Source organism: Sturnira hondurensis, unplaced genomic scaffold (assembly GCF_014824575.4).
Source record: "Sturnira hondurensis isolate 20B ecotype Veracruz unplaced genomic scaffold, ASM1482457v3 Scaffold0004322, whole genome shotgun sequence".
Lineage (NCBI taxonomy): Eukaryota > Metazoa > Chordata > Mammalia > Chiroptera > Phyllostomidae > Sturnira > Sturnira hondurensis.
In genome coordinates this window covers 96,395-111,985 of record NW_028076953.1, presented here as the reverse complement: position 1 = coordinate 111,985, position 15,591 = coordinate 96,395, and the positions used below count along the sequence as shown (strand labels likewise).

Here is a 15,591-nt window from a genome sequence, read left to right as displayed (position 1 = left end):
TAGCCTTGGGTCTTGATCCTTTATATTTGTTTCAAAACTAAGGTATAAACTTTCATGTTGCCTTTTGAAGTCTCAGCTACCTTATCCTCTTCTGCCTATCTCTAAAGTACATTTTTAAGGTGTGAAACTTAACCTACTAAACATAAGAATAGGCACTGGTGAGAGGGATTCTACCATCTTAAAAGTGCAGTGGTGGCCTCTTTGCTGTAGGCAAGAACCAGAAGGGACATGTGCCATTGCAGGACTGGCTACCCCTGCTAGTGCGAGGGATGGTAAACCTTTACACATGGAGGCCAGGTGTTGGCACTTCAATATCAGGAGCCAAGTACGTACAATGACAGTAATGAGCATCGTGGTTTATCTTAGCTCAGGCTGCTATGGCAAATTGCCATGTATTGAGTGACATGGACAATAAACATTTATTTCTCCCAGTCCTAGAGGCTGTTAGTTTGAGATCAGTATGCCAGCATTCCAAGGCAAAGGGCCCTGCAACTCTGGGACAAGGAGTAATGATAACAATTTTCCCATTCCTCCTCCGAGGGACCTGTGTTCTGGGGAAATGGAAATGCTCAAGCAATTTGATGACTTTTGACAAGTTGTCAGTGATACCAGTTATGGAAAAGACATCACAGTCTTATGTCTGAATCCAGGTCCAGCTGCCCGCTATTTTAAAAGCTGATACTCAAGAGGCAGGTGCTGATGTAAAGTGGTTTTATTCAGGTGACAGCAACCAGGAAGATGGGAGACTCTCGTGTCAAAGTCCATCTCAGTATCTCAGGCGTCCTGGCTAGGATGAATGGGAACTGTGGTAAGAAGGAACTAAGGAATAGTTCACTTTCTGGTCAACTTCACTCACTTTTTGGTGAGGTGCAGTTTCTCACCTCTGCTTTTGGGTGGTTTCAGTGTTACCTCCTGTGTGCATCGTCATGTAGTTTCACTGTTCTGTCCACAGTTTCACTGCTGATATCTGGGAACAGGACCTGCAGGCAGCATTTCTGCTGGTTCTGATATGAGTCACTGACACTTGCCCAGTTTCTTCTGGTCAGGGTCATTTTGGAGTTCATCAGGAGCTACAGCTGCTGATGTCTATAAAGTCCTTATAAGGAAACTTTTAGTACATGAATCTTCTATGAGTTTGTTATACAGCCTGTTCTATTGTTATGACCCGATTAGTAAATTACATTTACTTCAATTACTGTTCAGTCTCTGTCAAAGTAGGGGCACATGGGATTCAGACTACAAATGTTATTTTGGCCCAGATACAATTAGCAGGCATCTTGTATTTGTTTTCACATAAAAGTAAAGCTCATCTGAAGACAGGAACCATTGAATATTTTGGATATTATGGATATTTTCTCATAGTGTGCTTAGTTACAAAATGCACTAAAAGCCATCTTCTGGAAAAACAGAAGGTTGACACATGAATGATTTTTTTTAACAGTTAAAATTCTATCAACACTCCAAAGTTTGCAGGAAATAAGTAGTTTGTTTTTTAGACACTAGACTAGGGTCTCCAAGGTAATCTCAAGGCTGGCAGAACAAAGAAGCTTTTCTAGCAAAGGCCCCTGTCTTGTGACCTTGGGTGGCACAGTCTCTGTGCCTCTGTGAGGATGTTAACACGTCACCACTGGAGATTTTGAGCTGCTCCATCCAGCTGTGACTTCACATGTTCAGAGGAAAAATGAACATTTTTTAGGAGAGATACCACCCAGTAATGCACATGTAGCCACTAAATGGTAGGGTGTAAAGGAAAAGCCAGCTTTTCTATAGAAATATCTGTTTTAATCCTTTAAAGACACTCTGAATTGATGACCTAAAAGAAAAAGGCTTCCAAAGGAATTAATTTATCATAAACTTAATTTATGATAGCCAAGTGTTGGAAACAGCTTAAGTGCCCATCCTTAAATGAATGGATTGAAAAACTGTGATACATCTACACAAAGGAATACTACACAGCAGAAAGAAAGAATAAATTCCTATCTTTTACGACAGCATGAATAAAACTGGAGGTCCTTATGCTAAGTGAAATAGGCCAGTTGGTGAAAGGCAGATACCATATGATCTCACTTATAAGAGGATATAATGGACACAACAAACTAATGAGCAAAAAGAAACCAGAGGCATAAGATCATGGAATAGACTGGCAATGGTAAGAGGGGAGGAAGGAGGTGGGGACTGTTTGAAAGAAGGTGAAGGGATTAGTCAAAAAACATATGAAGGATCCCTGGAAATTGACTACAGTGTGGGGAGTAGGAGGCGGGCTAGGTGGAGAAGGGTCGAAGGTAGAAAACTGGCACAACTGTAATAAATAAACAATGAAACCAACAAAAAAAACCTCATAAAATTCTCTTAAAAACCAAACAAAAAAAACACCCCAAACTAATAGGATATGTATATATGTAGAAGTAAATTTATTTAAAGGACTTGGCTCACATAATTACCAAGTTTATCAAATTCAAAGTTGGCAAGGTGGACCAGCAGGCCCAGGAGAGCTGAAGTTTGAAGGTTGAAGTTATGTTCCAGTTTTGGTCCGAAGGCCAGGAAGAGCCAATGTTGCAGCTGAAGTTCGAAGTCTACTGGAGACTTTAGCATATGGGTACCTAATTATTTACAAATAAATACGTCCTTATAACTCCCACCCAGATAAAAATATAAAACACTACTTGAACTCCAGTAATGTTTTTATTTCTGGTTACTCAAGGTTAACCACTACTCTGACTTCTGTCAGTAAGCCAAGTTTAATCCATTTCTGGACTTTATATAACACATATTCATGTACTGTTTTTTGACTGTTCTCTTTCATTGTTCCACAAATCATATCTCAACTTCAGCACTCTTGACGTCTTGGGCTGGGAAAGTCCTTGTTGTGGAAATGGTCCTGGACATTGTAGGATGTTTTACAGCAGCTCTGGCCTCTAAACAGTGGGTGTCAGTAGCATCTGTTCTGTTCACCAACCCAGTTGTGACCACCAAATATGTTTCCTGACATCGTTAAATGTCACCTAAGGGCAAAATCACCACTTTGAGGTGTTATTGAGCTGGAATCATTAAAACCATCTTTATTTAATTACATCTCAACCTCATAGTAGGTGTTCCAGGGTCTAAACTGACATAGAGGCTGAAAAAAGTATGGAAGAAAGGGCCACTTAACAATGACTAAGAAAGAGGGCTTTCCTTAACTCAAAACATGTTTACTTGCCTGATTCTTTCTGGAGGAAATAGAAGTAATATTATCCAAACCACTGACCCATTTGCACTTCCTTAAGTCTTGGGGTTTTTTTTGCTGTTGTTATTGTTTTGCTTTATTAATGAGTAAGAAAGTGTGTGTTTATTGAATTTTTTCAATTAAAAAATTAATTCAAAATTATATTAAGTAAATAATTGAACTCAGAATAAAATCCAAACTTTCAATATTAATATAAAGCAAATTTAAGCCAAATCTTTAAACTTCCTTGATTTTGCATAATACATTTATCATTTAGGGACAGTGGTTTCATTTGAGTGACAGAACCATTAAAAGCAAATGTAAGAGATGGTGATGGTGATGATCGTGATAATGGTGATGGTGATGACAAGAATGATCACAGGGGCAAATACACTATTAGTAAGAGCTTGCCTTCATCAACTCATGTTTTGTATGTCGTCCATGGATTTTGATATTTTTTACAAGGTTACAATGCAGAAAGAAAAACTCAAATGTGGCTGACATCAAATGGGTACTTTTAAATGTGACTGGATTTAATCACTTGGTAAGTATGTATTAACCACTGATCATGGTCTGGACACTGGGGAAGGCATTGGGAAGGCATTAAAGATTCACTGGTTAGCACAACAGCCATGGTCTCTATGCTCAGTCATTTTTTTTAGTTCACAAAGACACTGAAACAAGTTACACAAATTTAATAATTTAATATTTGAATGCTTAATAAGCATTGTAAAGGAATAATTCAAAGGGCTTAGGAGTAAGTGTAGAAAGAACACTGAATTCGGACTAGTCATTCAGTAGTCCTTCCCTGAGAAAATAAAATAAGAGTTAAGATAGATTTTCAGTGAACACAGTTAAGAAAAAATAGGGACAAGAATGACAGGCAGAAAGAGAGTGTGTGTACAACATTCTGGACTGGTGAGGAGCTGAGTGTGCTTGGTATCTGAATGGAGGTGCATGTGCTGAAGCTGAGATAACATGATGAGAAGGGCAGGCAGGAGCCAGATTGTGTAGGATCTTGCAGCCACAGTATGAAGAATACAAGCTTTAAAGGCTTTAGGACTTTGGGTAGACAAATGAGTGACGACTGGTTTTAATAAAGTCATAGTGACTACTGTGTGAACATGAATTAGGACAGCCAAAACTGATTATTCCTAGATGTGCCATCTCGCCTCAAAATAGGTCAACCAGTGGCTTTTTATTTTTATTTTTATTTATTTATTTTTTTAATATATATTTTATTGATTATACCATTACAGTTGTTCTATTCCCCCCTTCATTCCCCTCCACTCGCACACTCTCTCCCCCACCATTCTCCCCCGCTTAGTTTATAACCATGTGTCTCAAGTTCTTTAGATTCTATATTTCCCCTACTATTCTTGCCCTCCCCCATCTATTTTCTACCCACCATCTATGCTACCTATTTTCTGTATCTTCTCCCCCCTTCTCCTCTTCCCACTCCCATGTTGCTAACCCTCCATGTGTTCTTCATTTCTATGGTTCCACTCCTGATCTAGCTGTCCTCTTGGTTTGCTTTTGTTTTAGGTGTGGTTTTTAATAACTGTGAGTTTGCTGTCCTTTCACTGTTCATATTTTTTATCTTCTTTTTCTTAGATAAGTCCCTTTAGTATTTCATATAATAAGGGCTTGGTGATGATGAACTCCTTGAACTTGCCCTTATCTGAGAAGCACTTTATCTGTCCTTCCATTCTAAATGAAAGTTTTGCTGGATAAAGCAATCTTGGCTGTAGGCCTTTGGATTTCATGACATGGAATACTTCCTTCCAGCTCCTTCTTGCCTGTAAGGTCTCTTTTGAGAAATCCGCTGACAGTCTGATAGGTACTCCTTTGTAGGTGACTGTCCCCTTATCTCTTGCTGCTTCTAGGATTCTCTCCTTCATTTTAGTCTTGGTTAATGTAATTATGATGTGCCTTGGTGTATTCCTTCTTGGGTCCAACTTGTTTGGGACTCTCTGAGCTTCTTGGATTTCCTGGAAGTCTATTTCCTTTGCCAGACTGGGGAAGTTCTCCTTTATTATTTGTTCAAATAAGTTTTCCACTCATGGCTGTTTCTTTTCCCCTTCTGGTACCCCTATAATCCGGATGTTGGAACGTTTAAAGATGTCCTGGAGATTCCTAAGCCTCTCCTCACTTTTTTGAATTCTGTAACTTCACTTTTTTCTGTTTGGTCATTTCTTCCTTCCTTCTGGTTCACCCCCTTGATTTGAGTCCCAGTTTCCTTTCCATCACTATTGGTTTCCTGTGCATCTCTCTTCATTTCAATTAGTTTAGCCTTCATATGTTCCTCTAATTTGTGACTAAAATCAACCAGTTCTGTGAGCATCCTGATAAACAGTGTCTTGAACTGTGCATCTGAGAGGCTGGCAATCTCTCGGTCACTTAGAGTTATCGGCTCTGGGACTTTGAGTTCTTCTTGCTCCATCTTTGGACTGTTTGTACCTGTTCCGTAGCAGGATCGGAGCCCTAGGTGTTCACCAGAGCAGGGCAACTCAGTTGCTGGGTTGTGACACTGTATGTGAGGGCGGGGTCAAAGAGGAGCAATGGCGTCCAGTCTGCCGCTCCCGCTGCAGCCCCCACAGGTGCTGCAGCTGCCACTGTCACCGGGGCCCTCGAGTTTCATCTCACTGCATGCGAGTGTGCCACCGCCATTAGCCCAGCACCACTGGATTTGCCCTCTGGGGCCTGCGTGGTCCGTCTCACTGCGCAAATGTGCCACCGCGGTCAGTCTGCCCCGCACCCCGACTGGGTCCGGGCTGCCTGCGTGCCTAGGTCGGGGGATCTTTCCTGCCAGACCCTGCTCCGCTGCTGGCTCCGCCCCTCTTACCCTCCCGGTTGAACAGTTCGTTGTTGTGGGACTTCCGTATAATTCAATTTTCTGTTCTTTGGCTGTGTCTTTGTTCTCCAAACCTTTACTGTATTCAAACTTGGTTGTGGGAGAAGGCACAGTGTTTCCACCTATGCCTCCATCTTGGCGGAAGAACCAGTGGCTTTTTAAAATTAGCAATCTGTTCATTAAAGGTTTAAAATGCTAAAAATAAATAAATAAGTAAAATGCTAAGTGCCATATGTTTGCTCTAGAAAACGACTTTCAGAGGTGCTGGAACCCTTATTTATGATATTTCTCCTCTTATTCTCTTCAGTTTTCACCCCATTACAGCCATTTCCACCCTCATCTTTAGTAAGATAGAATTGACATATATATGACACTGTAAACGTTTAATATGAACACTTGCTAGATTTTAAAATAATTTAGTCTAAAGGTTTTCCAGCCAGAAATACAACCTCCATGTCATCCAAGGCCACTGGAATGACATCTTTCCTGGACACAACTCAGATGAAACTGAAAGCGGTGAAGAGCTACTTTCATCGCAGACTCATTTCCAGGAAATTAGCTGCCTTACTGTAGGAGCAACCCAAGAGCCTGGTTTTGACTATCTATCCATAGCAGAATGCATAAAAATAATTCAGGCAATTAAACCACTGTCCTTTATGTGCTTCGCAACACCTTCTTTAGACACCTTCCACTGGGGCCTCTTGTATTTCATGGGCCAAAAAAAGTCATGAATTGTGCAACTGTTGTTTAAAAACCTCACTAAAATTCCAGAGCGCTGTCACTAAAACTGTGGAATTTGACTTGAGCTGCGTGCCACTGTCTTCCTGTAGTGCATTTTCCCACAGAGTTTCCAAAAGGAAAGTGTCTGGGCACTAGTTGACGTCTTAAGTTGTTCACACACAGCCTTCTTTCTTATAAATGAATAGATATTGGGGTAACCTATTACCAAAAAGATAAAAGAAAGTTTTATTATTTTAACATTTGACCCCCAGTTCTTGGTAAGAAAATGTATGTTTGTAAAAATTCATTAATATGCCTATTAGAACGGAGGGGAGACTAATAGGATGTGTCAGTAGAAACCTCAGCAATAAAAATAAAATAGTGTTCAGTTGCTTTGTTATAGGAAGTTTAATTTCTCCTAAAAGCAAGGTAGTGACTAAAGGACAGACTAGAATAGGAAGAGGAGGGTGGGGTCAGCGAGGTAGAAGGCGCTGGGCTGCTGTGGATTGAAGAGCTCATGGTTCCCATCAAATCTATGGTGAGCAAAGAAATCTTAGAGGAAAGGATGTGTTCCCCCCTTTTCAGGAAAATCTATTACATTCATATAAGCTTTTTGAATAGTTTTCCACTTGACAATGAGGTTATAAGAGGTGATAAATGCAGGTCTATCTCTGATTGGATTGCTGTCCTGAAGGTGAGGTCACTTCTGTAAAAGTCATGCTGCAAGACATCGGACAATGACTCAGCACAGTCTCAACTTGTTGTTGAAACCACCCAAATGACACAAAAAATAATGGGAATCACTCCTTGATCTGCTTTTCCTTTGGGGGTGTTGTATAATTTGAGACAGTATGTTTGAATTAGAGAAGTAGAATTATTCCAATAAATGACCTAAGCAAAATAAAGGAGTCCATTGTGAAGTAGCAAACAAGAGCTTTGAGAATGGATTTCTAGAAAAGGGATTGGAGGTTCAGCCACATATTCTTGGACTGTTCTACATTCTTTACTATGTCTCATGGGTTACAGACTGGGTTCCCAGCTTGAGACTGGCTCTGAGATAAATACTGGAGAATGAGCTACAGATTATGTGCTACCCCAAACTAAGTATGATCCTAGAGATGTTAAAAAAATGAAAGCAATCTATATGTGTTTCATTGGATAAATGCAAATGTTATATTTTTATTCATAAATGTGGCTATTCAAGAATACACATACACACATTGAAACATTTACTTTTTTTAATAGCTAAAGAATACTCTCAGGGTACTCTTGAGGTTTATATAATATCAAAACTTCAGTTTAAACTTAAGATTGTGTTCAAAACTTACATTTTTTGCTCTATTATTTAACTGTATGTGTGCATATTGGGTTGTCCAAAAAGTCTGTATGGTTTTTTCGTAAAATAAAAGGCATTTTCATTTTCACCAACAACTTTAATGATTGGATATTTTGAGTCTGTCAGCTATCTCCCCTGTGTTATAACATTTATTATTTTCAATGACTATCTTGCTTCAATCGCTATCAACTTCAACTTGTCTACCCAACCATGGAACATCGTCCAGTGAGAAATGTCTGTCACGAAACTTCTCAAAACACTTTTGACATGTTTGATCAATCACAGCACCTTCTCCATAGACTGCACAAATCTTTTTTTGTTTCTGTTGAATTTTTACCTTTTTAGAAAAGTTAAAGCATAATATGCAGAAAATGAGGCTTATTTTCTTCCACTGTCAATATTTACATGGATACTCAAAAATGTGCCAATTTTGATGTTTCTTCAGATGCACAGTGATTTGATAGCTGTCACAATACAATCTAAGAGAATTGTTTTGAATGAGGTTAAAGACAACTAAATGCAACTAGAGCCATCTTATGGGAAAAACCAAAGAAAACTTTTGGCCAACCCAAAAGTACAGCTGAAATAGTGAGTGAACAAATGAGTGAATGAAGAGTAGATTTCTATATCCCTCTCTGCAATATGCTTTCTAGTTTGTCTGTGTGAATGTTCCATGGTCTTTGCACTGATGGAGCTTCTGAGCCACACTGTTGCCCACTACAGCATGAACACTATCAGCCCACATGCTCTGAAGCAGCTACAGGAACTAAACCATCATGCTTTACTTAGTCAAGAGAAATGGTAACTACGACTGTTTCTCTGTCCTGTGATTCAAAATCCTGGCTAGAGATAAGATGATAAAAAGCCAATGGGAATGTTTATAAGCTGGTTTCCAAGGGAAATCCAGAAATTGTTTTGTTGGATGATTCTCCTTCCTTAGATAATATTGCATCTATATGGCTAAACTCAAAAGAGCTAATCAGGGCACAATCTTCCCTTACCTGGTAAAATAGAAGACTGCACTAAGTTTATGGATTTCTTTGTAGGCTTTGTTTGGGCTGTGTGGGATTTCATACTGAAATTGAAGATAGAGGAACACCGCAGGACCAAATATGTAAGTACCTAAATGATGCATTGACTAAATCTAGGCATCAGAGTATGGCCTGGTTGGCGGATGTTTCAGCAGAAGGATGGATTCAGCACTTAATGTCAATTTTCATTTGAGTTGGGCTGAAGTCCATGTTAATTGTGATTGTTTGCTGTTGAAAAGTAATTGGTAATTCCTTTTCATGGGCTATTGTCTCCTGAAACACTCTAGAGACTACAGTTTAAGCTCACTAAGAAAACAGGCTTGAAGTTGTACCAAATGATCTTAGATCAATTTGTACCATGAAAAAAATATGTTAGGTTACAGCCCTGGCTGGTGTAGCTCAGTGGATTGAGCACAGGCCTGTGAAGCAAAGGGTTGCTGGTTTGATTCCCAGTCAGGGCACATACCTGGGTTGCAGGCCAGGTCCCCAGTAGGGGACACATGAGAGGCAACCACACATTGATGTTTCTCCCCCATTCTTTCTCCTTCCCTTCCCCTCTCTCTAAAAGTAAATAAATAAAAATATTTTAAAAAATATGTTAGGTTACAATCAGTGCTATTATTTCCCAAGGCTAACATACTTGTTTTCCTTTTCAAATGTTCCTTTTCCCCCATATTGAGAAAAACAGCTAATCAATTGGTAGTTGCTAAGTGAAAAGTCACAGTGAAAAAAAATTACCTAATTAATAAAACAACATATATTTACTAGTGCCTAAATAATTACGTATTTCAGACAGGGGATATTTGTATTTTAAAAGGTCAAGAATAAAATACTGATGTACCCTCCTGTCAACCCCTGGTCGTCAGCACCAGTTCAATGCCAACAAGAATTCCCAGTGTGGGGTGCAATGAAGAAGGAAACATTATTCAGTGCAAAACAGCTCAGTTGTGATACAGCATGGCTGGGAGGAGAACACTGCTGTAGAACAGCCCTGGGGCCAAACCCCTCTCCTGTTAGCTCTACTCTGCTTCTCAGTGTTCTGCCCCATGATGGTGTGCTTTGCAGTGTCCTGGCCTGAGCCCCACTTCGAGGTGGTATGCTTCACTCTTCTACTCTGAGTTGGTCTGTTTAAGTCTGCTCTGCCAACATTTTTAGTGTTTCAGCTCAGACAGGGAGACAGCATCCATTCTCCACTGGAAAGGCAAAGTGCACTTTCAGCTAGAGGGAAGCAGGCTTTATGTAGACAGGAATCTGATCCCTGATCCCCAACTTGTCCATTCTCATGCAAACGAAAGCTCCAAATTCTTACAGTTTGATTGGTCAAGAGGCACTATCCTGATTGGTCAGAATAGGACGATTCCAGTTGGTCAGCTCTGCAAAGCTCTGATTGGATGAGGAAAGTCTCAAACCTATTGGTTGAAATAGGATTTCAGAAAAACTTTGGAAGGGCTGGCTCAGATGGCAGAAACTCAGTACAAACAGATAGTTCAGCCCAGGCTTCTGTAAGAAGTGCAGTTTGCATGAGAGGCCCCTGTGTCAAAATGAATGCTAAGCTTTATCTTTTTAAATTTGAGCCCAATTAGGTACCAGGAGCCCTTCTTTGTACATGTCTTTTTTTAAAAAATAACTTTTTCTGTAGTGACATGGACAGTAGTGGCTGAACAGTGTTAATCAAACTCTTTAAATTGCCAAAATTTGAGGAATGGCAAATTCCAACATTTTGTGGTTCACATTATATTTGCATTTATTCAGCACTGAAAGATCCTAATTTTTTTTGTTTTTGTTTTTCCCTTTTTAAAAATTTTTAATTTTTTTATTGTTGTTCAGGTATGGTTGTCTCCATTTTCTCCCTACCTCTCCTCCCATCACAGGGTGCAGCCAAGAGGGGGGCCCCAAATAGGGATTTGAAATGGGGTCTAGAACTCAAGGTGTCCAGGAAATATTAGAAAGACATGTAAGATGTCCTTACCCCTTACTCCCTCAGGTGTGAGTTGGGGGAAGGGACACATGGAGTAGGGCCATTGAGAGCTGTTTTGCATAGCAACAGCTTTGTAGCTGACCTCTGACATGGTCACTTAACAACTCTATAACCTTTAACTGATTGCATAGATATGTTAAATAGTTGTGGCCATGCTTTGAGCCAGGGGGATGGGAGTGACTTCCACCCAAGATGTAAACTGAGAGGCAACTCCCCCTGGTTACAATGCCTGCATGAGAGCTTGGAGATGATTGGCTCCACTCCATGGAGCCAGCTTGCCCAGACCCACTGTGGCAGCCCAGTAAACCTGGAAGGATATGAGAGTGCTGGCAAGTGTAGCCGACTGTGGGAGGAGTCGAAAATGGGGCTGCAGAGGAAGATTGGCTCAGGGGTTTAAACTGAGATGTGGCAGCCATTAAGAGGAGAGTACCACGTGGCTTTGTCCAGGATGGGGACCCCCACAGCTTGGCTGGGAGACAACCATGCAGTCTTGGCAGAGTGGGAACCCCCTCACAGCTTTGCCAAGGAGAATCGTGCAGCTTCATCCTGGCCAGTGACACAGCTGATGGTGTCGGGAGCCTGAATCTACTTCTTTTCCTGAGACACGGTACTTCAAATTAGGGCAGAGGGAGAAGGAAGGACTGTGTGTGTCTGTGGGTATCCTAAAGGACTTTGATATTTTAATGAAGACATTAGGCCACTACTTTAAGTCTATATAGCTTTAAAAAAACATTTCCTTTCCTTTTCACAAATCTCTGGCATTGGGAGACATCTTTCCTCTGGCGGTGGACAAGCAAACCTAGTGGGGGGTCCTTTCCATAATAGTGTAGCCCTCCCATCCCTCTTCTGTAACACCCCCACCCCAGCCATCTCCAGTTCCCACCCTCAGTCCCACCTCTTTTGGCTTTGGCCTTGTGTCCTTTATACATGTTCCTTGAGAACCCTTCCCCCTTTTCTCCCCATTATCCTTCCTACCTCCCCTCTGGTTACTGTTAATTTATTCTTAATTTCAATGTCTATGGTTATATTTTGCTTGCTTGTTTGTTTTGTTAATCAGGTTCTGCTTATAGGTGAGATCATATGGTGTTTGTCTTTTATCGCCTGGCTTATTTCACTTAGCAAAATGCTTTCCAGTTCCATCCATGCTGTCACAGAGCTCCTTTCTTTCTGCTGTGTAGTATTCCATCATGTAAATGTACCAGTTTTTTTATCCACTCATTTACCAATTCAAAAGAACCTATGTACACCAATGTTCATAGCCACACAGTTTATAAATTAATTAATGTATTTAATATAATTCAAATAAATATGGCAAAAAGTACTTTTTGGAAGTACAAATGCTTATTTTAAACTAGATATGTAAAAACTAAGAGCAAGAACATCCAGTGAAATTTTGAAATAAATTTTGAAATATGGGTGGGGACTCAATGTTGGGAACAAGAAAAATAGTCTCAGCCCCAAGGAGCCTGCGTCCCTAGCAAACATCCTGTAAGTTGATTGCCATCTGTTTAGTTTCAAAATTTTCCTCTCAGTTGAGACAGACCCCACCCTGTTCCCGCCCACAGGCTCTGTAAGCCAATAGCTAACCGCCACATCTGCTTCTGTGCAACGCTTGCTTGCTTGCCTCTATATAAGGACTTAGCTGTAAGCACTGGGTGTGACTCTCATTTGCAGCCCTTGTGGGCACTGTGTCGCTGGACACTTTGAGAGTTCACCCCTGCGCAGGTTAAACTTGGCCAATAAAGTAACATCTTTGGAACCCTGAAAGTCTCCGACATTTGTTCTCGTGGTTGGTGGATTCAACACTCAACACTAAATCTGTGATAAAATATTTCAAAAATTAGCACAATGGTACTGACACCTACATATTTAAACAGCAATAAAACAGAGCTGAAAGTTAAAAACCCAATTTCATAGGGAAATTTAGAAGATAATGGATTTGTTGTTTTGTATTAGTGAAGAATTATGGAACATTTTAGTGTTTGGATTACAGGTTGTCTTATGAAAAACTATAGAGTTAGAGACTTTTATACCCTTTAGCAAAATTAATTTCTTACAAATCAAGGTGAAACATGAAAAATTGAACTAAAAACTTAGATAAGATACTTGAATTAAAAAAAAATTTTGTATAAAGAGGACACTTTTAAGTGTGATATGAAAAAAGACGTAAAATAAAATATTTAATAAGTTCACCTAACAAAATAGTAAAATTGTTTCAAAATATGTAAGCAAAACCAAAAGACAAATGGCAACTGAACAAAACATTGGCTATTTATATCAGACAGAGAGATAATTTCTTTATGCTATAAGGAGCCTTTTATATATCAGTGAGGGAAGGAGCAATGACCACATTAAAAAATGGGCAAAAATAGTAGATGAAAATAAAGATGTTGATTTACACTTACTGATAATAAGGAAATGTGTGAGTTAAAACTATTGGTTACCTATTTTACTTCTAAAGTTAGAAAAAGGTAAGACATTTCTTGGGACAGTAAGTTTGCAAGGGTTTGGAGAATCTTTACTATTTCCAAGCGACAGTGCAAATTGTTACAATTATATGCCAAAAATTCAAATGCACCTAAACCTCTGACCCAGCAAGTCCACATTTGTCTTCGAGGGAAATGACATATGTACTAGGATGTTAGTTGCAGTGTTGTTGGAATTGCAAAAGGTTGAAGCAACTCTGTCAGGTATTAGTAATGTCGACCATGAGATATGTGTATAAAGAAATACTCCAAATTCCCTAACCCAAAGATGGAAATGCTATTTTTACTAATATTGTTACCAGGGAAACCCAAGTTGGGAGTTCCCTCTCCTTGGTTCTTGTCCCACTTGCAAGAGATGAAGTCATACAAAAGACAACAGGTATAGCGGAAGCTACATGGCAAGTTTATTTATGAAACACACTTGAGCACAAAGCTGCAAGTGGGCACCCAGCTAGTCTGAGAACCCTGACTATTGGAATTTTAGGGGTTTTATGCATGTAGCCAGCTTCTAGGATCCCCCTCCTCCTCCCCTCTCCAGACATTGGGATTAATACACAGTTTCAAAGGCTTTCTTTCCCAGGTAGTGGGAACAATACACACAGAATTTCAAGGGCTCTCCTTCTCCTGTGCTATCAGTTTTTTCTGGTGATTTTGGACACCTGGCAATTTTATCTGACCAGGCTTGGGACTGCTGAGTTTAGATGAGGGTGAGAACTGTCTTGCTCTGCCCCCCACCCCACTACCATGATTTGTTATTTATTATGCATGACAATATGAGAAAACCTCCAAGATTTACCATAAAGTGAAAAAAAGATGTTGAAACTACATAATTTAAATATAACATGGACAAAATAATTGTCCCAGTTTCAACTTCCTATTTTCATGAAACTTTGCCTCTTAATTTGCTCACCAGGATAAAACACCTTTATTCTTTTTCTTTTCTTTCTATCTTTTTTTTTTTTTTGTCTCTGCAATTCTACTAGATGTCTAGATTTTGTCCAACCCACTGGAGCCGACAAAACTGTTTATTCCAAGCCTCCTTTCCTATCTGACCTACCTCAGTACCAATAACATAAATATGCCCAATTGGGCCCTAATGGGTGACTGAGGTTTGGATGTAGTTAGTGCTTATTAAATAATTCTCTAAGAGATAAATGACCAATTGATTTGCAATAGTCAGAAAAATGATTTTTTATCAAAATGGAAAATATTTTATCACACATACGTACTTCTAAGATGAAAAATTACTTACATTCATTGAAAATAAATTCATAAAGCACACAAAACTGTGAAAATAACACTTAATCACTGTAGTGACCTATAAATACTACTAATTTTAGTGTACATGTTCTTCCATCTACACCTTATTGACTTATAAGTTTTTTTAATAGACTTCCACTCTATGTACCAACAAATGAAATTATTCTTACAGACATTTCCAAGTCTATGCCCATGAAATAAGAATAATTACAGTAAGTTAATTACAGTAACTTTGGCTTATCTGGAAAGAGGTTTAGAGCATTGGCAAGAATTCCAGTTCACAAAAATTCACAAAAACAATCAGCTGTGCCAGGAGCTCCTTGTGTTTCCTGACATAAGCAAAGCCTTTTTTGGTCAGAAGAACAAGCAGCTGATTTGTTAACATGAGTCCAATTTCAAAGTAGCCCTGCTCCGCTTTACTTTCATTCTCCTTTTATTAATAGAAAGTTAAGTATCAAATTTTGTCCTGTAATTGACACCAGAATTTTAAACTCACAAGAAGGTGAGGATGAACTTTAAACCTTATCCTTTGCAAAATAGTAATCAGAAAGTTAGGGAAGAGGAGAGACAGGCAGAATCAGTGAGTTGTTCCCCGATTTCTCTCTATGAGAGCTGCGCATAGCTCCCAAACAGCTGAGACTACATTACTGATAGCTGGGGTAAGAATCTGAATTTTACTGGTGGGCACCTAAATTGCTTCCTAGGTGCCCATCTGCAAATG

General features: G+C 39.5%; 1 protein-coding gene across 2 annotated transcripts in view; it reads left to right on the top strand.

Moving 5' to 3' along the window:
* LOC118986510 (guanylate-binding protein 6-like) overlaps nt 1–15,591 on the top strand; it is a 37,185-nt gene that overhangs the window by 18,489 nt on the left and 3,105 nt on the right. Inside the window, exon 11 of one of the 2 annotated variants that reach the window (XM_037045454.1) lies at nt 3,671–3,749. The exons of the other annotated variant lie outside the window; for it this stretch is intronic. Coding sequence (XP_036901349.1) covers nt 3,671–3,706 — 36 coding nt within the window. The 3' untranslated portion in view covers nt 3,707–3,749. The remainder of the gene's footprint in view (nt 1–3,670; nt 3,750–15,591) is intronic. 2 annotated transcript variants of the gene reach the window in all.